The sequence below is a fragment of the Saccopteryx leptura genome, chromosome 6, assembly GCF_036850995.1.
Source record: "Saccopteryx leptura isolate mSacLep1 chromosome 6, mSacLep1_pri_phased_curated, whole genome shotgun sequence".
Classification (NCBI taxonomy): Eukaryota; Metazoa; Chordata; class Mammalia; order Chiroptera; family Emballonuridae; genus Saccopteryx; species Saccopteryx leptura.
The window spans coordinates 133821697-133849026 of record NC_089508.1 but is presented as its reverse complement, the minus strand read 5'-3'; the positions used below and the strand labels follow the sequence as shown (position 1 = coordinate 133849026).

The window sequence follows — 27330 nt, the reverse complement described above, 5'->3', positions numbered from 1 at the left end:
GAATGGCTCCATGGCCTCGGCCTCAGGTGCTAGAATGGCTCTGATTGCATTGTAGCAATGCCCCAGATGGGCAGAGCATCACCCCCTGGTGGGCATGCAGGTGGATCCTGGTTGGGCGCATGCTGGAGTCTGTCTCTCTGCCTCCCCCCTGCTTCTCACTTGGCTGGGGGGGGGGGGGAGTCACCTCTAGCAGCACAACATTGACCATCATTTCAATGCCTTCATCCTGCTCCTGTTTTTATTAGCAGTTATCAGCTAACATATTATGTAACTTGTTCATTATATTTACGTGCCTTCTCTCCCCCTTCTATTAGAATGTAAGCACCACTAGGGCAGGTGTGTTTTGTTCACTGGTACATTATAGTGCACTGCATAGTACCTTAAACTAGTAGGCTTTCAACAAATAATTGTGGAATGAATATATTTATATTAGATCCTTAAGAGTTCACTAAAAAAGCAAGGATTTTCTGAAAGTAGAAATGAACTTGTGAGAATTTCATCAAATCATATACCACACATAAATTATCACTAGAATTCAGGTGACCACTTTTTTATTCAAACTTACTGCAAATTCTACACACTTCAAAAGCACTTCCAATGAATTAATAAGCAGTTAACAGGCTATGCTATTAGATATCAAAGCTCTATAAGTCTGCGCACTGTGAACAGTTGTGTAGTATTAAACCATGCTGCTTGTTTCAGTAAATGAAGATAATGTACTTAACAAAGGCATACAATGGCCAACATAACTTTGTGAACAGTTTAGAAAATTTTATAAAGCTTAAAAACAGGCAATTTCAAACTAGGTAATTCTGCTGTTAAAGAGAAGTAGGATTTTCCCATTAAAATGTGAATGTGGAGATGACGTCAGAGTAATGGCGGAGTAGGAAGCGATACCGATAAATCTCCCCCAAAACTCAACAAGATCTTCAACCAGAAACAGAAAAACCTATCCTTGGAGCCTCCAGATGTTTCGCAATACACCCGAAGGTATGGTCGAGCGAAAAATTGCCTAAATATATAACCAAAACCCGAAGGAAATAGGGAGTAAGAAATGCTCCGCCTTCCTCACTAACCTAAACAGGGTGGCTTTCACTGGGAACTGAGAATATAGAAACTAAGGCGGGCAAAGGGGGTGAATAGATCCAGGCCACGGCACAAACGGCAGAACCAGGCTGTGGCACGGAGATCCAAGCCGAGAAAAAACTGTGCCTGTGGCAAGCCAGGCAATACAAGCTAACACTCGCGCCAAACCCAGATAAAGAAAGACAAGTGGGGCAGCCCTTTTCCCCGATCCCCTGGTCGGCGCGCGCAGATAGTGGGCGAGAGATTCCTTCCAAAGCCCCGGGAGTGGGCGCCCGTGTTATCCCACAGAGAGGCAGAGTCAGAGGCCTTTGTGTGGGCCGAAAGCAGAATCTCCGAACCGCTCCAGCGCCCTGAAAAAGCCGTGCGGGGGGGGGGGGGGAGGGGAGGGAGTGAGAGCCAATTCCAATGCTGGAACTTTTCCGTGCGGGTGGGGGTTTCACGCAGAGGGTGAGGCAGCCGGCCTGATATCCTGGTCTGCGAGCGCAGATAGTGAGCGAGAGTTTCCTCCAAGCGCCCCAGAAGTGGGCGTCCACCCATGTTACCGGACAGGGTGGCAGAGCCAGAGGTCTTTGAGTGGGCGGAAGCCCCGGCGCCTGATTATGCTAGCAGCTCTAACTGACTAAGCCTTACCCAGAGCCCTGTGCTGAATGGGAATAGAGTGGGGAGTTACCAGCTCTTTGAGCCTCTTACTATCCAGACAGAGGCAGCAGCAACGCCATAGCTGGATTATCAGGCTACTAATTGAGGAAGGAAAGACTGGAGAGAGGCTCCAGGAACAGACTCTCTCCCTGTCAGAGCCTATAAATGCTAATGAGCCCCGACTGCCAACGAGACTGAAGCACAATACATGACATCGCCATAGAGACTTATCAACTGCAAACCTCTACCTGAGTGGGCCAAAGGGGCAGAACCCGGGGTACAGAGTCACCGACCAGGAAGAGGGAGAGAAAAGAAAAAGCAAGAAGATAACCTCTCAAAATCAAGAATAATCCGCAGACTTTATAACTTATCCCATTTTATTATATTTGTTCGTTTGTTTCTCTTATCTGCATTCTTGATATTTTTTTTTCCTCCTCCAATTTGGTCGATTAACTCTCTGCCGGTCTTACTCTCTCCTCTCCTTGAACTACACCACCCATAAGTGTTACATCTCCCATTATCTTTTCTTTCCTCTTCCTTTCTCTCTATGAGGGTTGCACTCCAAAACCCTTAACTCTCTCTCTCTCTCTCTTTTTTCTTCTTTTAGTGGTTCCCTGTTTTTTTTCTCTCTCTTTTTTTCTCCCTCTCTATTAGTTTCTTTCTTTCTCCTTTACGTCTCTTCTCATTCAAACCTCAATAACAAACAAATTATCTTATCTGGGACTCAAACTTATGTTTGTGGCATTTTGGGGGGTTTTTACTTCACCTTTTAACTCACTAGCAGTGCTCCCATCCCTGGCTCTCCATTTTATCTAGTTCTTGTTCCACTAAATACAATAGTAATTTTTTAATTTGTCCCCCCATTTTCCTGTTTCCCTCTTATTCTTCTCATCATAACTCTTAGTCAACCAACACCTAAAAGCAAATCATTTTATTCTTAACCCAAATTTTTTCCTTATTTGCTTTTTGTGGGTTCATACCCCCTTCTTTTTTCTTTCTTTTTTTTTTTTTTTTTTTTTTCCCTTTTATTACTTTTCCCCAATTCAGGCCCTCCATTACAGGCATTGCTTGTTCTATTTAATAAAATATAATTCACAGTTCACCACAAAATTTTCTCAAGAAAGAGGGGAGAGAAGAGGAGAGAAAAAAAGGAGGGGGGGGAATAATTTCCTTTTTTAAAATTTTTATTTTATTTCATTTTTCTTTATTTCATTATTATTTTTTTTTAAAAAAACAACTTTTTGATTTTTTATTTTTTTAACTTTTTATTCTTTATTAAATCTTATTAATACTATCAACAAAACCACCCTCAGATGCCATTAAGGAAGAGAAAATCGAATATCATGGATACAAAAGAAAGAGAGGCAACACAGCTCTGAATGGGTCAAAGAAGAAATATATAGACAAATGAAAATGACAATACGACATATCAGAATCTATGGGATGCAGCAAAAGCAGTGATAAGAGGGAAGTTCATATCACTTCAGGCATGTATGAACAAACAAGAGAGAGCCCAAGTGAACCACTTAACCTCACACCTTAAGGAACTAGAAAAAGAAGAACAAAGACAACCCGAAACCAGCTGAAGAAAGGAGATAATAAAAATCAGAGCAGAAATAAATGAAATAGAGAACAGAAAAACTATAGAAAAAATTAATAGAACAAGGAGCTGGTTCTTTGAAAAGATCAACAAAATTGACAAACCCTTGGCAAGACTTACCAAGGAAAAAAGAGAAAGAACTCATATAAACAAAATCCAAAATGAAAGAGGAGAAATCACCACGGACACCGTAGATATACAAAGAATTATTGTAGAATACTATGAAAAACTTTATGCCACTAAATTCAGCAACCTAGAAGAAATGGATAAATTCCTAGAACAATACAACCTTCCTAGACTGAGTCAAGAAGAAGCAGAAAGCCTAAACAGACCTATTAGTAGAGAAGAAATAGAAAAACCCATTAAAAACCTCCCCAAAAATAAAAGTCCAGGCCCTGACGGCTATACAAGCGAATTTTATCAAACATTCAAAGAAGACTTGGTTCCTATTCTACTCAAAGTCTTCCAAAAAATTGAAGAAGAAGCAATACTTCCAAACACATTTTATGAGGCCAACATAACCCGCATACCAAAACCAGGCAAGGATGGCACAAAAAAAGAAAACTACAGACCAATATCTCTAATGAATACAGATGCTAAAATACTAAACAAAATACTAGCAAATCGAATACAACAACATATTAAAAAAATAATACATCATGATCAAGTGGGATTCATCCCAGAATCTCAAGGATGGTTCAACATACGTAAAACGGTTAACATAATACACCATATCAACAAAACAAAGAACAAAAACCACATGATCTTATCAATAGACACAGAAAAGGCTTTCGATAAAATACAACACAATTTTTTGTTTAAGACTCTCAACAAAATGGGTATAGAAGGAAAATATCTCAACATGATAAAGGCCATATATGATAAACCATCAGCTAACATCATATTAAATGGCACTAAACTGAAGGCTTTCCCCCTTAAATCAGGAATAAGACAGGGTTGTCCACTCTCTCCACTCTTATTTAATGTGGTGCTAGAAGTTCTGACCAGAGCAATCAGACAAGACAAAGAAATGAAAGGCATCCATATCGGAAAAGAAGAAGTAAAGGTATCACTTTTTGCAGATGATATGATCCTATACATCGAAAACCCCAAAGAATCCACAAAAAGACTACTAGAAACAATAAGCCAATACAGTAAGGTCGCAGGATTCAAAATTAACATACAGAAGTCAATAGCCTTTCTATATGCCAACAATGAAACAACTGAGAATGAACTCAAAAGAATAATCCCCTTCACGATTGCAACAAAAAAAAATAAAATACTTAGGAATAAACATAACAAAGAATGTAAAGGACTTATATAATGAAAACTATAAACCATTGTTAAGGGAAATCGAAAAAGATATAATGAGATGGAAGAATATACCTTGTTCTTGGTTAGGAAGAATAAATATAATCAAGATGGCCATATTACCCAAAGCAATATACAAATTTAATGCAATTCCCATCAAACTTCCAATGACATTTTTTAAAGAAATAGAGCAAAAAATCATCAGATTTATATGGAACTATAAAAAACCCCAAATAGACAAACCAATCCTAAAGAAAAAGAATGAAGCTGAGGGCATTACAATACCTGACTTCAAAATCTATTATAGGGCCACGACAATCAAAACAGCATGGTATTGACAGAAAAATAGACACTCAGACCAATGGAACAGAATAGAAAGCCCAGAAATAAAACCACATATATATAGTCAAATAATTTTTGATAAAGGGGCCAACAACACACAATGGAGAAAAGAAAGCCTCTTCAATAAATGGTGCTGGGAAAACTGGAAAGCCACATGCAAAAGAATGAAACTGGACTACAGTCTCTTCCCCTGTACTAAAATTAACTCAAAATAGATCAAAGATCTAAACATAAGACCTGAAACAATTAAGTACATAGAAGAAGACATAGGCACTAAACTCATGGACCTGGGTTTTAAAGAGCATTTTATGAATTTGACTCCAAAGGCAAGAGAAGTGAAGGCAAAAATTAATGAATGGGACTACATCAGACTAAGAAGTTTTGCTCAGCAAGAGAAACTGATAACAAAATAAACAGAAAGCCAACTAAATGGGAAATGATATTTTCAAATAACAGCTCAGATAAGGGCCTAATATCCAAAATATACAAAGAACTCATAAAACTCAACAACAAACAAACAAACAATCCAATAAAAAAATGGGAAGAGGACATGAACAGACACTTCTCCTAGGAAGAAATACAAATGGCCAACAGATATATGAGAAGATGCTCATCTTCATTAGTTATTAGAGAGATGCAAATCAAAACTGCAATGGGATACCACCTCACACCTGTTAGATTATTAGCTATTATTAACAAGACAGGTAATAGCAAATGTTGGAGAGGCTGTGGAGAAAAAGGAACCCTCATTCACTGTTGGTGGGAATGTAAAGTAGTACAACCATTATGGAAGAAAGTATGGTGGTTACTCAAAAAACTGAAAATAGAACTACCTTATGACCCAGCAATCCCTCTACTGGGTATATACCCCCAAAACTCAGAAACATTGATACATAAAGACACATGCAGCCCCATGTTCATTGCAGCATTGTTCACAGTGGCCAGGACATGGAAACAACCAAAAAGCCCGTCAATAGATGAATGGATAGAGAAGATGTGGCACATATACACTATGGAATACTACTCATCCATAAGAAATGATGACATCGGATCATTTTACAGCAAAATGGTGGGATCTTGATAACATTATACGAAGTGAAATAAGTAAATCAGAAAAAAACAGGAACTGCATTATTCCATAGGTAGGTGGGACATAAAAGTGAAACTAAGAGACATTGATAAGAGTGTGGTGGTTACAGGGGGAGGGGGGAAAGGGAGAGGGAAAGTGGGAGGGAGAGGGGCACAAAGAAAACTAGATAGAAGGTGACAGAGGACAATCTGACTTTGGGTGATGGGTATGCAACATAATTGAATGACAAGATAACCTGGACTTGTTATCTTTGAATATATGTATCCTGATTTATTGATGTCGCCCCATTAAAAAAAATTAAATTATTAAAAAAAGTGAATGTATCATAAGTAATATTTAAAAGTGAAAGTGACATTATACATTGCAAACCTTGCATGATAACTCTCTAGTGATATAAAAACTATGGCAGATTCACCTGTGATCATGGTTAATGCCTACATTTAGCTCAATTACTTCAAGAAACATCATAGGGAAATTAAAACACCTGGGATTATAAAAGCAGATATTAAAAAAGGACTCGGGAAAATGCATTTGCCTGTTTCTATGCAAAGATTAAGATCTCCAACAATGCAGTTTTACCCATAAAAGGCTACAATTATGGCTTGAATAATGTTATTGCACAAAAGATCAGCCAAAAGTTACTGAGACCTACTATGAAAAACGCTATAAATCTGAAAAATTCAAGAGATTAAGGAAGAATTAACCAATGCTTTTAATTTCATTTATTGCAACTATACACAAGCTAATCCAACAATTCATTCACGTTTTTAGTTTTTCTTTCTAATAGAAAACACACCACTTATCATAAAAACTTCTTCAAATCAAGGAAAATCTGCCCCCAAAATCTAAGCACTCTATAAGGATGTTCAAAGTTTTACAGGTTTTAGTCATATATTTGAAAATCAGCTTTTAGGTCAAGTGAAAATCATTTAAGCTGATGCCATTACTGACAACCCAACAACCAAGCTTGGGTCCAAGCACAAAACACTGTAAAATTTCCCAATGACAGTGTGAACAAGTTCCTCCAGAACTGATATTTAAATATGCATCATCCTCCCCCAGAATTCATTATCTGACTGGATGTAAAGTTTGAAAGCAATTTTGAAAACTTCACCTTTTTTTAGTTACTTGTAGAGTATAGCAGGGAACCTTCAAAGAGAAGTTCTTTCCTAATAACATGGCTGTAATCCTTCACTTAGTTTCTATCTCGTTTTTCAGTCTACCTACCTAAGAGTAATGTCACTCAGAAACCCACATTTTACCCTGAAAAATAACGATTTAGTAAATGCTGCTTTCTTATCTAAAACACTAGGAAGTCACCGGCAAGTTCGGTGAGCGGGGAAGGCCCGGCTCAGGGGGCGCAGAGGAACACCCACTCTGGCAGCAGGTGTGAGGCTCTGGCAAGGGGACAGTCGCCGCAGGTTTCGGCCCGACAAGGGATACGCTGTCCGAAGGACAGCGAGAAGTATGCCGGGCTTGCCGGCCTTACCTCCGGGGTCCGCTCCGGCGGCTTCTTCTTCAGCGCTTGCCTAGCGCCGGGGTCCACGGGTGAGTTCATGGTCGCGGCCCCGGCCCCGTGCTCCCTAACCTGCCCTTAGCAGCACATACGACAGTCCATTCACCTCAGGTAGGGGGTCTGCACCCCCTCACCTATGAGGAGTGGAACTTCAGCCAACGGCAGGGACCCGGTTCAACCAAACAAGCCTTCACAACGCCCGCCCAGGACCTCAGCCCACGCGCGACTGGCCAGAGAAAAGCCAGCGCGGGGGGGGGGGGGGGGGGGGGAGACAAGTGCGCATGCGCAGCGCGCGCACACACGCAAACGAGCGCCTTAGGGCGTGGCTCCGCGGTGACTTAAGAATTTGGGCGGTACAGTTAGACCTCTTCTAACACTTCGTGAGATTTAAGGACGCGTCGCGAGACTTCATCTAAACCCTCTCGCAGGATCCGCCTCGGATGTGAGGCTTCGGCCGCTCCAGCTTCCGGTGGAGACCCCGGAAACGCGCTGCGAGGGAAGGAGTAAAAAATGGCTTGGAGCACAGCCGTGAGGAAGGCGTTTTAGGTGGAGTTGTGTTTGTATCCAAACCCGGAAGCTCAGGGTGTGGCCACGGCCGCGGCCCACGCACCCCCCTTTCGAGAGCGTGCGGAAGTCAAAGTCGCCATTTGGCGAACAAGTTCTTGCAACTCTTTTCTGTTTATCCTAAGAAAAGGAGTCTCTTGTAGAAGAGCCCCAGCGACAAGTCCTTGTCCTGTCCAAGACGGACGTCCTGAGATCAAGGCAGAGAAATCACAGGCTCCCGGCCTAGCAGTGGTGGGCAGCCACCGTGCCGGCGGCCTGCTCAGGCAATGCCGGGTCGTGAAGCTAGTTTGCTGCGTTCACGTAACCAGGGCCCAGGGCACCCCTCCCTCCGTCCCACCCTAAGGCAGGGGGGCTTAGGGTTGCCTGCACTCCAGAGTGACCGCTTCTGTACTGTATTGTACATATACAGTCTTGTTTCCCAACCAATGGGTCCATTCGTAAGAAAAACATACCTTTCTTCGGGCAACCAGAAATCCGCATGAGTATATCTACCTTATTATAGAAATAACTCCAGAATCCATCCTTCTGGAACAGTTCTTTTCACTCCTACCCCATACAGAGGCTGCACAGATTTGCTTACTTTGGAGCCACCATAGACAGACATGTCCTTTCCACTAAATTTTAAGCTCTCTGAGGGCTGCGTATCACATCTAGGTACATCTTATTTCTCACAGCAATTACAATAGCTCACTAAACTCAGATTTGTGATTATGACGTTATTCACAGAAATTTTCTAATGAGATGATACGAATGAAAAGTGTTTTCTAGAGTAACAAAGGAAAAGAGGTTCAAACTACTACATTTACCGTTTCTGAGACTTGGTTATGGTGGCTGATGTTGAGAAGGGGTTTCCGTTAGTCGTTAGGCTTGCTCAAACGAAGTTTACAACATAACATTAGCACATTTCTGAGTATTGGACAAAAACTTGACCACAGCAGTTGTGGTTCAGCCATTCTGGAAAGCAAGTTCTTGTGGAGAGATCACGAGGAACTGCAAGCCCATTTTCATTCACTTTTTTATATCCTTTTTTTTTTTTTAGTGTTTTTTAATTTTTTTTCTTTAGTCATTTTTAGAGAGGAGAGAGAGGGAGAGAGAGACAGAGAGAGAGGAGGGGGGAGGAGCTGGAAGCATCAACTCCCATACGTGCTTTGACCAGGCAAGCCCAGGGTTTCGAACCAGCGACCTCAGCATTTCCAGGTCGACGCATTATCCACTGCGCCACCACAGGTCAGGCTATATCCTTTTCAAGTTCTACCTAAGATCACAAAGGTTATTCCTTCCATTCTTCACAAGTCACTTTCCAGAGCCACATCAATATTTGAAAGAAGGAAAAGGAAATAAGCATGATGGACTTTATTCCCATCATGGAAATGGACTTAAAGGACAAAACCTGAATTTGTGTATGTAATAGGACATTTCTAGTTAAATCAGTTAAGTTCTTTGAACTTCAGTTTCGTTATATGTAAAATGGGGATAGTCAAGAAGCTAGTGATTTGGGATTCTTTTAAGATTATGTTGAGATAATTCACATGAAGCACTTAAAGATGTTGCCCTGCACAATCCAAGAACTCTATTCTATTACTTTATCTCTCGGAAGTGACTTCTCTAAAGCAGAAATTCAAGTCTGAAGAATTGAATTTTTTTATGACATTTTTCTTCATTAACAACTATTCAGAAATACCCTTAAAGTATTCATGAAGATGTGGAGTTACAAGAACTCACAAACTATGGGTGTAAATTGGGAAACCACTTTGGAAAAAATATATAAAGCTGAAACTTAACATACTGTATGACAAGTCCATTCTGTGATATATACGCTAATACCCATGTACACCAGAAAAGTTGAACAAATATTATTTTTCACATTAACCCAAACCTCCATCAATAGGATGGATAAACTGTAGTATATTCTTTCAGTGAAAGAGCAGCTACATAGCACATGGATGATTCTCCAATATAATGTTGAGAGAAAAAAAGCAAAACACAAAATATGTAGTTATAATTACACAAAGTACAAACACAAGCAAAATTAAAGTATGTATATCACTTAGGAATGCACAGAGGTAAAACTATAAAATAAAAAGCAAGGAAATAATTCAGGAAAGTCAAGTTGGGCCCTGGCCAGTTGACTCAGCGGTAGAGTGTCAACCAGTATGTGGAAGTCCTGGGTTTGAATCTGGTTAGGGAACACAGAAGCGACCATCTGCTTCTCCACCCCTCCCTTTCTCTCTCTCTCTCTCACCTCCTCCTGCAGCCATGGCTCATGGCTCAAATGATTTGGGCAAGTTGGCCCCAGGCGTTAGGATGGCACCATGGCCTCTTGGCTCAGGCACTAAAATAGCTCAGTTGCTGAGCAATGGAGCAACAGCGACAGATGGGCAGAGCATTGCCCCATAGGGGGCTTATAGGGTAGATACCGGTCGGGGCAAATTTTGGAGTCTGTCTCTCTGCCTCCTCACCTCTCAATTAGAAAAAAAAAGTCAAGTTGGTAGTTATAAAAAGGAAAAGGGGTGGATTTTGATCAGGATAGAACACATGGAGAGGGCTTCTGGGTTACTAAAATTAATTTACTCCTTGACATAAATGATGGTTACACATTAGTGTATATTTGTTCATTTTTCTGTATATTTCACAGGAAAAATGAATTACATATTTAACAACTTATTTTATTAGGCTTTATCATAAGATAGCAACAGTAAAAACTATTAATATCCATAGCAATTATACACATCTAAATTTATGCACATTTTCAAAATCTAACTTGTCCTTACTATCTTATCTTGTATTATGCTCTGGTATGCTGCAAAAAGGAGACAGTGAAGGCACTCACAGCTCTTTCCAGAGGAAAAGCAACCTCCAAGATAGGATTCACCAGCATTAATTTGTGTCTGAAAGGAAAAAAATATTAAATTCTGGAAAAATAAAAACATGGTTGAATCTTAAAAAAAGTGGCTTAACTTGTTACCATTCCTTATTTATCTTCATTATACTTACGACAACCCAAGAGCATATTTTTGTCTATCTCCATCAGCAGAAAATATGTAAACTCCATGAGAACATAAAATAAAGTCTGTGCCATTTATTCTCACATCCCTGGCACCCAGAACTTTGCCTAGCACATAACAGGTGTTCAATCAGTATTTGCTGAATGAACAAATGGAACTACCTAAGAATATGAGAGATTTTGCTATTAGAAAGATAGGCACTTGATTGCTATTAATGGTCAAGAAAGATGCCTAAGTAAATAACTGTTTTATTATGCAAAACTGTGCCTGAAGCAGACACAATCACATGGCCTTCTTTCCAGAATGAGCAAAACAACAAAAACAGGGTAAAAAGCACTGGATTTAATAACACTTGGAATGAAGTAAGAAATTGAGATTTGGAGCATGTTGGGAGATTGAAGCACTACTAGTGGAAAAATAAGCATGTGCTGGTCCAAATCCAGATCAGTTTCTATCAATGAATCAGAATCTCTGAGCGTGGGACCTAGGAATTGATATTTTTCAACAGCTACTTGGGTGTTTCTAATATGCAATCAGGTGTGAAAACTACTTTAACTCAGGTTCTGCACAAGTCTAACCCATCTTAATTCCAGCCTCTGTAACAGAGAGAGAAACTGACTTGTGAGTGCTGGACCCAATGTGTGATACAAGTGGCATCACAAATTGCTGGAGGAAATGTGTAAATATTCCATATATATATATATAAATATATCATAAACATGTTATATAATATATATTCCTTATAAAAATTATTTATTTACACACTTCAACTATGTCACTCACCTTGAGACAATTTAGGTAACACTGCCTTTACCAATAATCTTAATCTGAGCACTGAAGTGACTATTATAAAGACATGCTTTTACACTGTTCTTGTCCTAGTCATTTGGAAAGGAAACTCAAGCCTTTTCAACTTAATATTCTCCTTAGAGTAAATACAAGTTTATAGGAGGTCTAATCAGACTGTTAACCCAGACAAGCTGTCTGCAACCTAATGAAAACCAAAAGCCTCATCAAAGTTCTCCTAACAGATAATGAGTGGGAATTTCCCATATTCTTTAAAAAATCTCTTTTAGACTGCTTATATGTGTTATCCTCTCTTCAGGGAAGTCTCACATCTTAAATCTAGAGAAGACATGGCCAAGTCCACAGTCTGTACTACAAAGCACTGATAGCAAGCACTACACTCTCCAACCTCCCTTTTATTAGCCTAAATCTTCCCCACACAGAGTCACAATTCCCCAGGCCCAACTGCACCTTAACTTCAGGTTTGGTCCCACTTAACATTCCACTCCTATCTTCCACATTGGCAAAGACATGAAGAATTCCCTGTATCTTTACATTTGTGCGCAGGGGCCATGCTAATCTTCTCTGTATCGTTCCAATTTTAGTATATGTGCTGCCGAAGCGAGCACTGTATCTTTACATTTGTCACCACATACTAACTGGAAACCATTCTGGTCTGAGACAGAATGGACCCAGATAGAAAAGTCTATTGCCTAAGACTAAATTTTCTATATTTCTCTCATATTACCAAAATCATCCCTTTATGCTTCTTGAAAAGGTTGCAAAATTTCTCACATTTATGAGGGAACAGCACTTATAAACACAGGTACTAATTTGTGAATGCTTCTCAAATATTGTATACTTCCTCTCTGCTTTAAACCAGTGCACTTACTCTCTTTGGTCAAATATAAGGGTGATACATGTAAAATGATATGAAAACAGCCTGGCCTGTGGTGGTGCCAGTTTGAAATCCTGGGCCTGCCTGGTCAAGGCACATATGAGAAACAATCAATGAACAAATGAAGTGAAGCAACTGTGAGTTGATGCTCCTTACCCTCTTGCTCTCCCTTCCTTCTCTCTCTCTAAAAATCAATAAATAAAATCTTTAACAAAAAAGATATGAAGACAGGCACTACAAAAAGCCCCAGGTCTAATCCTGCCTCCTAGCATCTCTGCCCAAATCAACCTAACCTACCAAGGTTCAACCTAGCTGAACCACTGCTGCAGAGCAGGCACTAGGACTGATGGAAGAGCTGACTTCCCTGCAATGCAGATGTAGAGGACAGACTTGCTCAGAGTCACATGCAAATCAGTGAACAAACCAGGTTTAGAACACAAATCAATTGGTCAATTTTTGTTTAATTGTAAAGTCAATAGCAATTTCTTTCAGATACAATGCTCATAACAGGTTTACATGTTTTTTTTCTAGGTTTTAAATGATATTGAGTATGTTTTTACAAAAGCATTTAAAGAAATTTTCAATTTGTCATTATAAGGATTAGGTCAAATCTAAGAATATACCCGTATTTTTTTTTATAAGAATATACGTTAAATTCTCCCCACAGCAGGTGGGGGCCATAGAGAAGAGGCTGGATAGATTGCCTAGTAACAGTAGCAGCCAAAAAATACTGAGCATTTTGGAGTGTGCCATGCATTAAGATAAATTCTTGACCTTCATTATTTCACTCGATTCTCACAACCACCTTGTAAAGTAGATTCAAAATTACCAAAACAGGTATTTAGGACTAGAAAAAGACATTACAAACAAGATAACATGCCTAAAAGTTTCACATTTGAAAAATGGATCCAGACAGTAGAGTCCATGTTAACCAAAATCATCCCTCTATGCTTCTTGAAAAGGTTGCAAGATTTCTTACATTTATGAGAAATCTTGGTTACTGTTCCTTATTGAATAATACATGAAAGAAAGACCAAAATCATCCATCAAATTGACGTGTATTTATTGCACAAATTTCCCCTAGAACTGGGGTGTTATTACAATACAGGTGTACATTTGAGAAATATATACAGAACAAGAAACAGTATGTGCATTTACCCCACCATCTAAATAACTTAAGAGAAAGCAGAACAATTTCAGAAGACATCTACCAGAAACAGGCATTGTGTGAAATCATTTTTTAAGTGATCATCCTCAGTGTATGCCAATTACAACAAAATTAAATTTGTGCTGGTATGTTTATTGCACTTAATAGTTTCAAACTCAAAATTAAGACCTATTAATAAAAGCCAGGGCTATTTCAAATCTAATCAATTAGTTTATATACAAGGAAAAATTCGTTTTAAATATTAATGTAAAAGATCCCTTTTCATTTCCTATTGCAGCAAACAGGTTTTTAAAAATACGTAACAGATATCTGTCTGTACCATAAGAAGTTGAAAAAATATTTTGAATATGTAAAAACTCTTTTCACATTCATCATAATGACATTTTAATGAAAGCAGCTTACTCCATGGGCTTTGTATAAAGAAAAAATGACTATGATGAAGGCAGCAGAAGTTACAGAAGTGCTGGGAATTATAAGACTCAGGAATCCTATAAGGATTAATGAAATCTATACGAAACTATAAGCCTTTTCCTTCCAAGCAAAGCTTACTTTTAAGAATAACAGTAGCAAGAGTCACCCATTTATTGAATAGATTTTCTAAATGACAATTTATTAGAGAGTTCAAATAGTTAGGACTGTGAATAGTTTAATAATTAAAAAAAAAACATGCAAAACAGACATTATCTGCCTGCTACATATCGTTCTGAACTACAATAAAAAATATAATGACCTATATATGTACTTTTATATTATCTGAGTTCTGCTAAAGAACTTGATTCATAGAATTCCAAACTTAGAATAGAATAGTGAAGAATTTAATAATAGAATAAGAATATTAAGTCAAAGAAAATATATCCATAAACACTGTTTGGCAGCAAGCCATCCATGGGAGACTCAGGTACTAACTGGGACCAGTTGATAGGACACAGAACAGAATGATTGCAGGCACATCAATTTCAGGTTTACATTCCATTAAAACAATCATTTCTTCTTAACCTACGCTGGAGAGTTCTTGAATATGACACAGAGAGCAAGGCAAAATGTGACCCAACACTATAATAGAAAGGTCCAAGCCTCAAACCACAGAAGTCTTTCTTAATTACTGAAAATTCAAACAGGAAGAGTGAATGTATTATACAGGAAATGTATTTAGTAATAAAATAAGCAGGTGGTTTTTTTTTATAGCTAATCCACTAATTATTTTAAAAATAGTCCATGAAAGCAGAAACCATCTTCATTTCTAGAATTAAAGTATTTGGACAAGATAAGTAAAGAATAAACTATAATGTAGTATTCAAGTAAACTGAGGTAGTAGAGCATATTGAAAACTTTACCTACCCATCTTTCTATTTACATTACTTACAAGAGTTTGGTTCCATATTAGCCTTTCTTACAAGCAACACTCTACAGTATATACAAACCAATAACTGAAAAGTGAAAATCTTTGAAAAAAAATTAGCTTTTGGAAGAAGGGAAATTTAAGAAAAAACAACTTTAAGAGTTAATAACTTCTATTAGTGTAAGTTGAATATTAAGAAGCAATGAAACAAATATTTAGTTCCTATGGGTTCAAGGATGACTGATACCGAAAGCAAAGGCTTCGGCTACCTGAGCACTTTTGAAAAAAAAAATATTATTTTTGCCAATGCTTTGGTGCAATTTGTAATCCTAATTTTAATTTATTAAATTAGACGGAAATATGTAAATATTAACATTTATAAGAATTAGCTTATACTTATAAACAAAACAAATAGTATAAAGTAGTATTCTTATCTGGGAATCTACATTCCCCAGCCTTAAAAAATGATTGACTTTACTTATATTTTAGGGTTTTTGAAAAAGAAAATCATAAAGTAACATTTCAACATTATATACAATCAATAATAGTTGAAAATATATATATATATGTAAAAAGGCATATTTATCAATCTTTTACTTCTATTTCTGCTTTTTAAAAAACTAGATACATATGTACACTTGGATGGATAACATAACACCGATTTACTTACACTCATTCTTTTAAGTTTCTTATAATTAACAGGCTGTTTAAAATACTTTGAAAAAACCCCAGAAATTAGTTATTTTGAATTGACAAAACAAAATAATATTCAAGGTTTCGTAATCCTCTGTACCTTAGGAATAAAGAAATAAAACTAATGAAATGACTCAGAGTCATTTAAACGTGAGACATTTGTTGCTTTTTATGAGCTGTGGCAACACTGTAGTAATCATATAAAATTCTTCTATGTTATTCATTTTATAGAAATTTGTTGGTTACACTTCAGTTTGTTCAAATTTTTCCCCAAAAAGTACTTATGCTATTTTAGTTTTACTTGGTTAAAAATCTACCACCACCCAAAAAGTCTAGTCAAACAGAAAAAGACACACGATGATCACACAGTAAGCCTGCAATGCAGGATACCCAAGTGACTGACTCACTCAGATGGTAATCTAATGGGGAAAAAATGCCAAATGCATGATGTATCTGCTTCCTTGGTTTCTACTTAACATTCCAAACAATCTTTATGTTAAAGGAGTATCTGAGCAACATATGGAGAGTGAGTGCTTGCTACAGCAGCCAGAAGAGGAAGATCACTGGATTCAATCCTGAAATTAAGGAGGGAAAAAAAAGTCAATCAGACTTTCTGTACCCAAGACACGAGTCCTATAGGCAATGACTGCTACCTGTAAAATCACTATACCTCAGCAATCAAGACCTAGGCCAACCTGGCCAAAAGACAAAGGTAAGAGAGATGAAGACAGAAACAGTTAGAAATATTTCAGTAAGTAAAATCTGGAATAAAAAAAAATTTTTTTAAGCATCTGAAATCTAATGGTAAGTCATGGATGTAGGAAAGCATCTCCCTAACCTGCTGATGGGACCATGCATCAGGGCAAAGGACAATGTCTAAGAAATACAATATAGTATAATAATAGAATAATAGTGTACATCATATTGTTTTAAATACAAATGTTTCTATAAGAGGACATACTTGGGAAGAAATAATGAAAGCATCTTAAAAATACATCCTACCACAATTTGCAGGAGAAAAAAATGGCCAATAAATATAAAACACTCATGAGGACTCATTCATGGTTAGAGAATAAATAAATCTAAATAAGTAAAGTATAATCATATTTCATTTCCCAGCTAGTAGCCTGACAAAGATTAAAAAGTTGCAAATAGTAAAAGAAAGACTGTGCTTCCTGCTGTTTCTGAGCATTCCGGTACTTACAGGATAGCATTTTCTGTTATGTATCAAAACAACTATCCATATCTATCAAAAACTTAATACATGCCTGACCAGGTGGTGGCGCAGTGGATAGAGCATCGGACTGGGATGAGGAAGGACCCAGGTTCAAGACTCTGAGGTCGCCAGCTTGAGCGCAGGCTCATCTGGTTTGAGCAAAAAGCTCACCAGCTTGGACCCAAGGTCGCTGGCTCTAGCAAGGGGTTACTCGGTCTGCTGAAGGCCCACGGTCAAGGCACATATGAGAAAGCAATCAATGAACAACTAAGGTGTCGCCACGAAAAACTGATGATTGAGGCTTCTCATCTCTCTCCGTTCCTGTCTGTCTGTCCCTATCTATCCCTCTCTCTGACTCTCTCTCTGTCTCTGTTAAAATAAATAAATAAATAAAACTGTTTTTAAAAAACCAAAAAAAACACTTAATACATGTGCCCTTTAACCAAAAATTCAACTTCAAATAACTAACCTATAAACTTCAAAGATTTATATTGATTCTAGCACTGGCTTGTAATAGCAAAAAGAAAAAACCCAGAAAATACAACACCATATAATATACAGCAATTAAAAATGAGATAGAAGTCCTGGCTGGCTAGCTCAGCAGTAGAGTGTTGGCCTGGCGTGTGGAAGTCCCGGGTTCGATTCCTGGCCAGGGCACACAGGAGAAGCGCCCATATGCTCCTCCCTCCTCCCTCCTCTCTTTTCTATCTCTCTCTTTCCCTCCAGCAGTCAAGGCTCCATTGGAGCAAGGTTGGCCCACGGGTGCTGGGGATGGCTCCATGGCCTCTGCCTCAGGCGCTAGAATGGCTCCATTGCTGTGGAGCAGCGGCCCAGATGGGCAGAGCATTGTCCCCTGATGGGCATGCTGGGTGGATCCCGGTCGGGCGCATGCCTCCCTGCTTCCCTCTCTCTGCCTCCCTGCTTCTCACTTCAGAAAAGTACAAAAAAAAAAGATCAGTATGTGCTTATATGAACAAACATTCTAGATATGTTAAAAGGCAAGTTGCCCAATGATATATAGAGTACAAAATCAATTATAATTTTTATCATATACATTGAAAAAGTTGTCAGAAGAAAACAGTCTATATTATCTCTGTTTGGGTGAAGGTGGCAACGTGGAGAAAAGGCCATGATGACTTTTCATTTTATGCCACAATGCACTATAAACTTCAGTTAAAAACACATTACTTTAAAAACTAGTTTATATTTTTTGCCTGACCTGTGGTGGCACAGTGGATAAAGTGTTGACCTGGAACACTGAGATCACCAGTTCAAACCCTCAGGCTTGCCCTGTCAAACACACACATGAAGCAACTACTGTGAGGTGATGCTTCCCGTTCCTCCCCCACCCTTTTTGTCTCTGTCTCCTCTTTCTAATATCAATAAATAAAATCCTTAAAAAAACCCCAAAAAACAGTTTGGGCCATTGCCGGTTGGCTCACTGGCTCAGAGGCTTCCGCCTCAGGTGCTAGAATAGCTCCAGTTGCAATGGAACAATGGCCCAGATGGGCAGAGCATTGCCCCCGGTGGGCTTGCCAGGTGGATCCCGGTAGGGCACATGTGGGAGTCCGTCTCTCTGCCTCCCTGTTTCTCACTTCAGAAAAATACAAAACAAACAAAAAAACAACACCCAGTTTATATTTTTTTTAAATAAAGACATTATGCACAGGCTATCATCTATTTCCAATCTGGATGGTAAGAAATAACATTAATGAAAGAATTTAATTTGATGTTGGTTCTTTTTCCCCTCATTAAAAGTGAATCTAGGCCCTGGCCGGTTGGCTCAGTGGTAGAGCGTTGGCCTGGCGTGCAGGAGTCCCGGGTTCGATTCCCAGCCAGGGCACACAGGAGAAGCACCCATCTGCTTCTCCACTCCTCCCCCCTCACCTTCCTCTCTGTCTCTCTCTTCCCTTCCTGCAGCCAAGGCTCCACTGGAGCAAATTTGGCCCAGGCGCTAAGTAAGGATGGCTCTGTGGTGTCTGCCTCAGGCGCTAGAATGGTTCTGGTTGCAACAGAGCGATGCCCCAGATGGGCAGAGCATCACCCCCTGGTGGGCATGCCGGGTGGATCCCGGTCGGGCACATGCGGGAGTCTGTCTGACTGCCTCCCTGTTTCCAGCTTCAGAAAAAAAAAAAAAGTGAATCTAGTTTGTTTTCATTTATTCAACTAGCATTTCAAGAAATACACACACACAAAAGAAATACACACACACACACACACAGAGGCCATAGAACATAAGGAAAGCGATCACAGAACATAATGAAAAGGGCTATACTATGTCTCCCACCAATTTATCTGTTCCTTCAGTTAACATTTTAGATAACTGCCTTCTTCCCAAGAATAAATGAAGAGCAGACAGACATATAAATAATGGGGAAGGAGTGACAATATGAGGATAATGGACTACTATCCAGTGTGCTGTTATTTCAATCAGCTTATAAGGTAGCAGGGAGGCTAAGAACAAGTTTTCAACATAGTTATAAATAAAATGGAGTATTACTTATTTTTCTATGACAAAAATTTAGATTAATTCATTTTTATCTGACTGTATCCGCACCTAACTGTAATGACTCAGGGGACAATGCGTTTCAGATCAGTGGAAGATGGGGAACTGCTCTTACATGGTACAGAGCAACCTGAATGATAACAGTGTCCAGCTTCTAACAGGAAAAAATAATTTAAAAAAAGGAGATTCTGAGGAATAACTCTTGCTTAAAAACACACACGGTGAAAACCAAGTCAGAAAAGAAATGATGAACATACCCTAGAACAACTCCCAGCTCCTTGACATGAACACGCATCTGTCCCCTCAGGTACTCAGACAACATTTTGCTCTTGAAGTACAGCTCCTGTAACCGGTCTTCAAGATGCATTACACACTGCAGTTAGAGGGAACCAAGACCAGGTCAGAAAATGGTGTGCAATTCTGAGTGAGGGCAATTTCCAAAGCAGGGTTTTGACAATTCATTAGTTATCTCAACATAAACTACAATTTGGAGCACATTTTTAAAGCAGGTAATTTTAACCAGTGTAAACCTTTTTCTAGGTCATATTAAAATTTTTGAATTTACAGAGTTTTTTTTTAAAGTGGTAAATAATACACAATATAAAATTTACCATTTTAATCATTTTTTAGTGTATAATTGAGGCATTAAATACACTCAAAATGTTGTACGACTATCACCACTATTCATTTCCAGAACTTTAAAAAATGTTATTTCAAATTTGATAACACTTATAAGTTAATATATTTCAAATGTATTTACATAGGATAGGCTTCATTCTCCTGTAAAAGAGCAAAAGATAATGAGTTTGCAACAGCTCACAGAGAATAGTCTGTAGTCCTTTCCAGAAGAGAAGTGTTTCTAAGCTGGAACATTAAAACCTAAAACACATTTCATTATTGTCAATTAACTGGCTTAATTTACTACAATAGGTAATTTTCCTTGTGAACTAATGCTATATACGTTTGAGAAAAAACTGTGAGCTGCAGGTGTTACAATACTAAATCCTTTCAATGAAAATCAACTATTAAAGTTCCTAATAAAAATTCATTTTCTTCTTATAAAAACATAATTCAATATATTTTTGTACACTTATTGTTTTGTGATGTTTTTTTCCATAATGTTCACTTAGACTGAAAAACATCTCAGTGAAAATGTTTACAATATATATATTTAATAAAATTAATATGTATATCTACACATAAAATACAATATACCACATTACCTATTTTTAAGTATATAATTCAGTGACATTAAGTATATTTACAATGTTGTACAACATCATCAACATCCATTTCTAGAACTTTTTTTCATTACCCCAAACAGAACTCTACTCATTACACAATAATCCTTAATTTCCTCCTTCTCCCCACCCCTGGTAATATCTGATTTATGGCTGAATAATATTCCATTTTATGTATCTGGCTTTATTTGTTGATGGACATGAATTGTTTCCAACTTTTGGCTATTATGAATGATTTTGCTATGAACGTTATGGTACAACTGTTTTTGAGTTCCTGCTTCCAACTGTTTTGTGTATACACCTAGAAATAGAATTTCTGGATCAGATGACAATACAATGTGAAACTTTTTGAGAAATTGCAGAACTATTTCCCATTGCAGCTGCACCATTTTACATCCCCACTGGCAATGTATAAGTGCTCCAATTTCTCCATATCCTGATCAATACTTCTTTTTAAAATTTTATTTATTGATTTATCAAGAGAGAAAGGAAGAGAGGCAGACAGACAGAAACACCAATTTGCTCCTGTATGTGCCCTGACTGGGGATCAAATCAGCAACCTTTGCACTTTGGTACCATGCTCTAACCAACTGAGCTCTCCGGTCAGGGTACTGTTTTGTTTTTCCCCCTAATTCAGTGAGAGGCGGGGAATCAGGAAGGCAGAGAGACAGACTCCCGCATGTGCCCCAACCAGCAAGCCCACTAGGGGGCGATGCTCTGCCCATCCGGGGCTGCTGCTCCACTTCTCAGCAACTGAGCTATTTCAGCACCTGATGTGAGGTCATAGGGCCATCCTCAGTGCCTGGGACAAATTCCTCGAACCACTCGAGCCATGGGGGGTGAGGTGGGGGGGGAAGACAGAGAGAGAGAGAGAGAGAGAGAGAAGGAGAGAGAGAGAAGGGAGAGGGCGAGGGGTGGAGAAGCAGACGTGTGCTTCTCCTGTGTGCCCTGACTGAGAATTGAACCCAGGACTTCCACATGCCAGGCCGACGCTCTACTTCTGAGCCAACCAGCCAGAGTTCTTTTTTTGTTTTTCATTTTAATTATAGCCATTTTTATGGGTGTGAAGTAGTATCTCATTGTAGTTTTGATTTGCATTTTCCTAATAACTAAGAATATTGAACATCTTTTCATGTGCCTATTGGCCATTTGTATTATCTTCTTTAGGGAACATTCACTTGTCTATTCACTTGTTCCTTTGTCATTGTTGAATTGTTGGAGATCCCTATATATTCTGGATATCAATCTCTTCAGATATATAATTTCCAAATATTTTCTATTTCATGGGTCACCTTTTTACTCTGTTGATAGTGAGTATCCTTTAATACAAAAAAGTTTTCAATTTGATGAAGTCCAACTCATCTATTTTTTTACTTTTTTTGCCAGTGTTTTTGTTGTCAAATTCCAGAAATCACTGCCACATCCAATTTCATGAAGATTATCCCCTATGTTTTCCTCGGAGTTTTCTAGTTTTAGAACTTAAATTTAGGTTTATTCAAGTTTAGACTTAACTTTGAGTTCATTTTTGTATATGGTATAAGTTAAGGATTCAACTTCATTCTTTTTCATGTGGCTATCCAGTTTTCTCAGCATGAGTTGTTGAAAAGTGTCCTTTGTCGTCATCTTTTGAAAAGTCTCCCTTGGCAAAAACCAGTTAACTGTATATGTAAGGGTTTATTTTGGGGCTGTTTATTATATTCTATTTGTCTATATATCTGTCCTTATGTCAGTACCACACTGTTTTTATTGCTATTACTTTGTAGTAAGTCTTGAAATAAGGAGGTATGAGTTTTTCTACTTTATTCTTTTCAAGATTGTTTTGGTACTTCAGGGTCCCTTGAGATGTCACACACATTTTAGGATGAGTCCATTTCTTTAAAAAAAAGTCAGTGGAATTATTGATAGGGATTTCAGTGGAATAGATCACTCTGTAGAGCACGGTCATCATCATAAGAGTAAGTCTTCTCATCCATAACATACAATGTGTCTTTCCATTGATTTATGTCTTTAATTCTGGAAATGTTTTGTGTTTTCAGTGTAAATGTCTCTTGCCTCCTTAGCTAAATTCATGTCTTACTATTTTATTCTTTTGATGAATTGTGCTTTTTTCATTTCGTTTTCAATCTGAAATAGTTGCTGATATGCAACTATCTTTTTTTTTTTTTTTTTTTTTTTGACAGAGACAGAGAGAGTCAGAGAGAAGGACAGACAGGAAGGAGAGAGATGAGAAGCATCAATTCTTTGTTGTGGCATATTAGTTGTTTTTGATTGCTTTCTCATATGTGCCTTAACCGGGGACTACAGCAGATGGAGTAACCCCTTGCTCAAGCCAGCGTCCTTGGGCTCAAGTCAGCGACCTTTGGGCTTAAGCCAACAACCATGGGGTCATGTCTATGATCCCACACTCAAACCAGCGACCCCACGCTCAAGCCAGATGAGCCCACACTCAAGCCGGCGACCTTGAGGTTTCAAACCTGGGTCCTCCGCATCCCAGTCTGATGCTCCATCCACTGCATCACCACCTGGTCAAGCGAAATGCAAACATCTTTGGATGCTGTTTTTGTATCTTGAGACTTTGCTGAATTCATTTATCAGGTCTATCAGTGTTTTGTTTTTTTATTTTTATTTTTCTTTTCTTTGCTCCTTTTTTTTAAATTTTTTTTTATTTTTTATTTTTTTTACAGAGACAGAGAGAGAATCAGAGTGAGGGATAGACAGGGACAGACAGATAGGAACAGAGAGATGAGAAGCATCAATCATTAGTTTTTCGTTGCACATTGCGACACCTTAGTTGTTCATTGATTGCTTTCTCATATGTGCCTTGACCGCGGGCCCTCAGCAGACCGAGTAACCCCTTGCTTGAGTCAGGGACCTTGGGTCCAAGCTGGTGAATTTTTGCTCAAACCAGATGAGCCCATGCTCAAGCTGGCGACCTCGGGGTCTCGAACCTGAGTCTTCCACATCCCAGTCCGACACTCTATCCACTGTGCCACCGCCTGGTCAGGCTCAGTGTTTTTTGTGGAATCTACATTTCCTACATATAAGAGCATGTGAACTACAGAGATAATTTTACTTCCACCTTTCCAATTCGAATGCCTTTTTTCTTGCCTAGGACTTACTACGTTGAATACAAGTGGGGAAAGTGGACATCCATATCTTATCCCTCATTTTAGGGGTAAATCTGCAGTCTTTCACCACTGAGTATGTTAGTTGTGGGTTTGTTATATAGTTATATATGGCCTTTATCTTGTCGATCTACAGAGGTTTTTAACTATGCCATATTATAGTTCTCCTAAGAAGAAAAAGAACCTTGTAAGTTGGAAATGTTGTCTTTGGTAAGACGTTACCAGTATTATGAAGGGGAATCATTCAAGTCCTGACATACCAATGAAGGTCCAGAATGCACTGGCATTCTGCACAAAGCTTAGGGACATTGTATATCCATACCTTACTAGTCAGACATTAAATTCTGGCTGCAGAAATCATAGAAAATATTATACAAACATTTATACATCCCCTTCTTTCTAGACCTGGGCTGCCACAACAAAATACCACAGACTCAGTGCCTTAAACAACAGAAAATTTATTTTCTCACAGCTTTGGAGGCTGGAAGTCTGAGACCAGTGTGCCTGTATAGTTGGGTTTTAGTGAGAATGCTTTTACTGGTTAAGAGGCAACTTTCTCCTTATGTCAGGGGTCCCCAAACTTTTGATACAGGGGGCCAGTTCACTGTCCCTCAGACCGTTGGGGGGTCCGGACTATAAAAAAACTATGAATAAATCCCTATGCACACTGCACATATCTTATTTTAAAGTAAAAAAACAAAATGGGAACAAATACAATATTTAAAATAAAGAACAAGTAAATTTAAATCAACAAACTGACCAGTATTTCAACGGGAACTATGGGCCTGCTTTTGGCTAATGAGATGGTCAATGTCCGGTTCCATATTTGCCACTGCTAGCCGTAACAAGTGATATGACGTGCTTCCGGAACCGTGACGCATGCGTCCCCGTGTCTCCGGAAGTAGTACTGTACGTGAGTGATGCTGCGTTTTGCGGCGCCACCACATACAGTACTCCAGAACAGGATGTGGATGCATCCTGTGCTCCTCTCACTGACCACCAATGAAAGAGGTGGCCCTTCCAGAAGTGCGGCAAGGGCCAGATAAAAGGCCTCAGGGGGCCACATGCGGCCTGCGGGCCATAGTTTGGGGACCCCTACCTTATGTATTCACATAGTAGAGAGAGTGCAATTTCTCTCCTTCTTCTTATAAAGATACTAATCCTATCATGAGGGCCCTGCCCTTGTGATCTAATTAACCCTAATTAGCTCCAAAAGGCCCATCTCCAGATACCACGCTCTGCAGGTTAGGGATCCAACACATGAATTTTAGAGAAACACAAACACTCATTCCATAACACTTTCTTTCAGGAAAACAATGTAAAAGCTAACAGCAGTGCTTAATGTAGGCACATAGTAAACAGAGTTTAGTCACCTAATAAGTGTTCAAATTCAAGCCTCATACATACTTACAAAATTTGGAGACAAGTTATGTTTATAAAGTTGAAGAGTAGAATGAAGCAGATTGGAAACAAGACTGGAAACCAATACTTCCTTTCCCAACTTATTATCTGTTACTCGTCTCTGGCTACTGGCCACTTGCACAGTCCATTTATCCATATCTGCTATAATACAGACAGCTTCTGCTATTGGTTCATCCAACACTGGATGCTGGAAAGAAAAGAAACAGCATCTTATGAGAGAACGAAATTTTCCAGAGATATTGCTAATAAAATGAGGCAAGGAATACATACAAAGCACAAACAAAATAAAAGTATATTAAATTACAACAGCTACTGCCAACTATCAAGGTACAGATTCATTATCAAAACTTTGTATTCTTTAATTTAGAACTTAACTTTCTCTGGCCTTTTTATCATTCATTCATTCATTCAACAAATTTACTGAGTACCAACCATGTGCCAGGCAACTGGAAGAAAATGTTTATTACCTTGACAGAGCTAAATATTTTTTAAATAGGACAGGATTCACATGAACAAGTCAATGGTAAGACTCTGTGCTAACAACCCCAACCTTTCGGACATTAATTTGTTTGAGCACCTCAGGAGCTAGTCCTTGATTACATGAAGTATCTTGCTTCTTAAGTGTGCTAGGTTTTACTATTTTACCAAGATGTATATCAAGAGTATAAATACAGAAGTTAAAAGCAGACAGATCAATAGGTACTAACATGGTCAAATGGAGAAAGTCACTCTATACATTCATATACACATAATATAACTGTTATATTTTTAAAAATTCAGATCTATATCTAAATTAAAATTTATAGGAAAAAAGAATGAAAATACTCAAATCAAACTATTTATCACAAACATCATTGTGAATAATTATGGAATATTAAGAGTGTAAAGAAAAAATTGTGGCCCTGGCCAATTGACTCAGTGATAGAATATCAGCTCAGGGTGTGGATGTCCCGGGTTCAATTCCCAGTCAGGGCACAAAGGAGAAGTGACCATCTGTTTCTCTACTCCTTCCCCTCCTCTCTCCTTTCCTCTCCCGCAGCATGCAATTGGTTCAAGTGCATGGCCCTGGGCGATGAGGCTGGTTCTGTGGAGCCTCCGCCTCAGGTGTTAAAAATAGCTCGGTAGTGAGCATGGCCCAAGATGGGCAGATCATCAGTCCCAAATGGAGGTTGCCAGGTGGATCCCGGTCAGAGTGTATGCGGGAGTCTACCTCCCCTCTTCTCACTTGGAAAAGAAGGAAAAAAAAAACACAATTTCTTCTTTTTGCTTTGTATATCTTTTTATTGTTTGAATTGTTTTGACAAGCTATACCTAAATGAAACTTTCACAATGCACAGTGAAAAGTTTTGTTAAGTCATATATACTCATAAAAGGATCACAAGCATATGACTTTGATCCTGACTTTCCAAGGCTAACACATAAAGACCAAAAATGACTATTAAGTACACAGTACCTCTACCAGAAAGAGATGATAGCTCTATAATGCTCAATACTTTGACATCGTTCTGCTTTAAACAGGTAAGGATTTCTTCAACACTGGCCATATAGATTAGCAGCAGTAAAACTGAGCTAAAAACTCTAATTTGAAATACTTGAACCCAGCAGCCTTTTTTCATTCAGGCTTTATGTTACAACAATTTCATAGCTATAGAATATAAGTTTGCTCCTGGATAAACCGAGGTTTGGTACCCTCAAGGGACATACTTTTGTCCAGTTAATGAACAATAACTTTGAATAAAGCTTTTTGTTTGATACTAAGGAAATAAAAACAGTGAAGCTCACA

At 38.6% G+C, this 27330-nt stretch overlaps 2 protein-coding genes and 1 non-coding gene across 11 annotated transcripts in view; all 3 read right to left on the bottom strand.

Moving 5' to 3' along the window:
• RAPGEF6 (Rap guanine nucleotide exchange factor 6) overlaps positions 1-7829 on the bottom strand; it is a 228159-nt gene extending 220330 nt beyond the window's left edge. For all 8 annotated transcript variants that reach the window (XM_066343384.1, XM_066343389.1, XM_066343387.1 and 5 more), the window contains exon 1: positions 7558-7829. In XM_066343384.1, the coding sequence (XP_066199481.1) occupies positions 7558-7626 (69 nt within the window). In that variant the 5' untranslated portion in view covers positions 7627-7829. The remainder of the gene's footprint in view (positions 1-7557) is intronic.
• A 4635-nt stretch (positions 7830-12464) lies between these two features.
• Positions 12465-12568, bottom strand: LOC136377812 (U6 spliceosomal RNA). The gene has a single exon (XR_010746441.1). It is a non-coding gene; the product is annotated as a U6 spliceosomal RNA (small nuclear RNA).
• A 1315-nt stretch (positions 12569-13883) lies between these two features.
• Positions 13884-27330, bottom strand: part of FNIP1 (folliculin interacting protein 1) — a 175266-nt gene continuing 161819 nt past the window's right edge. For both annotated transcript variants that reach the window (XM_066343398.1, XM_066343399.1), the window contains 3 exons: positions 25537-25734; positions 20017-20132; positions 13884-16612 (listed from right to left, as the gene is read on the bottom strand). In XM_066343398.1, coding sequence (XP_066199495.1) covers positions 16534-16612; positions 20017-20132; positions 25537-25734 — 393 coding nt within the window. In that variant the 3' untranslated portion in view covers positions 13884-16533. The remainder of the gene's footprint in view (positions 16613-20016; positions 20133-25536; positions 25735-27330) is intronic.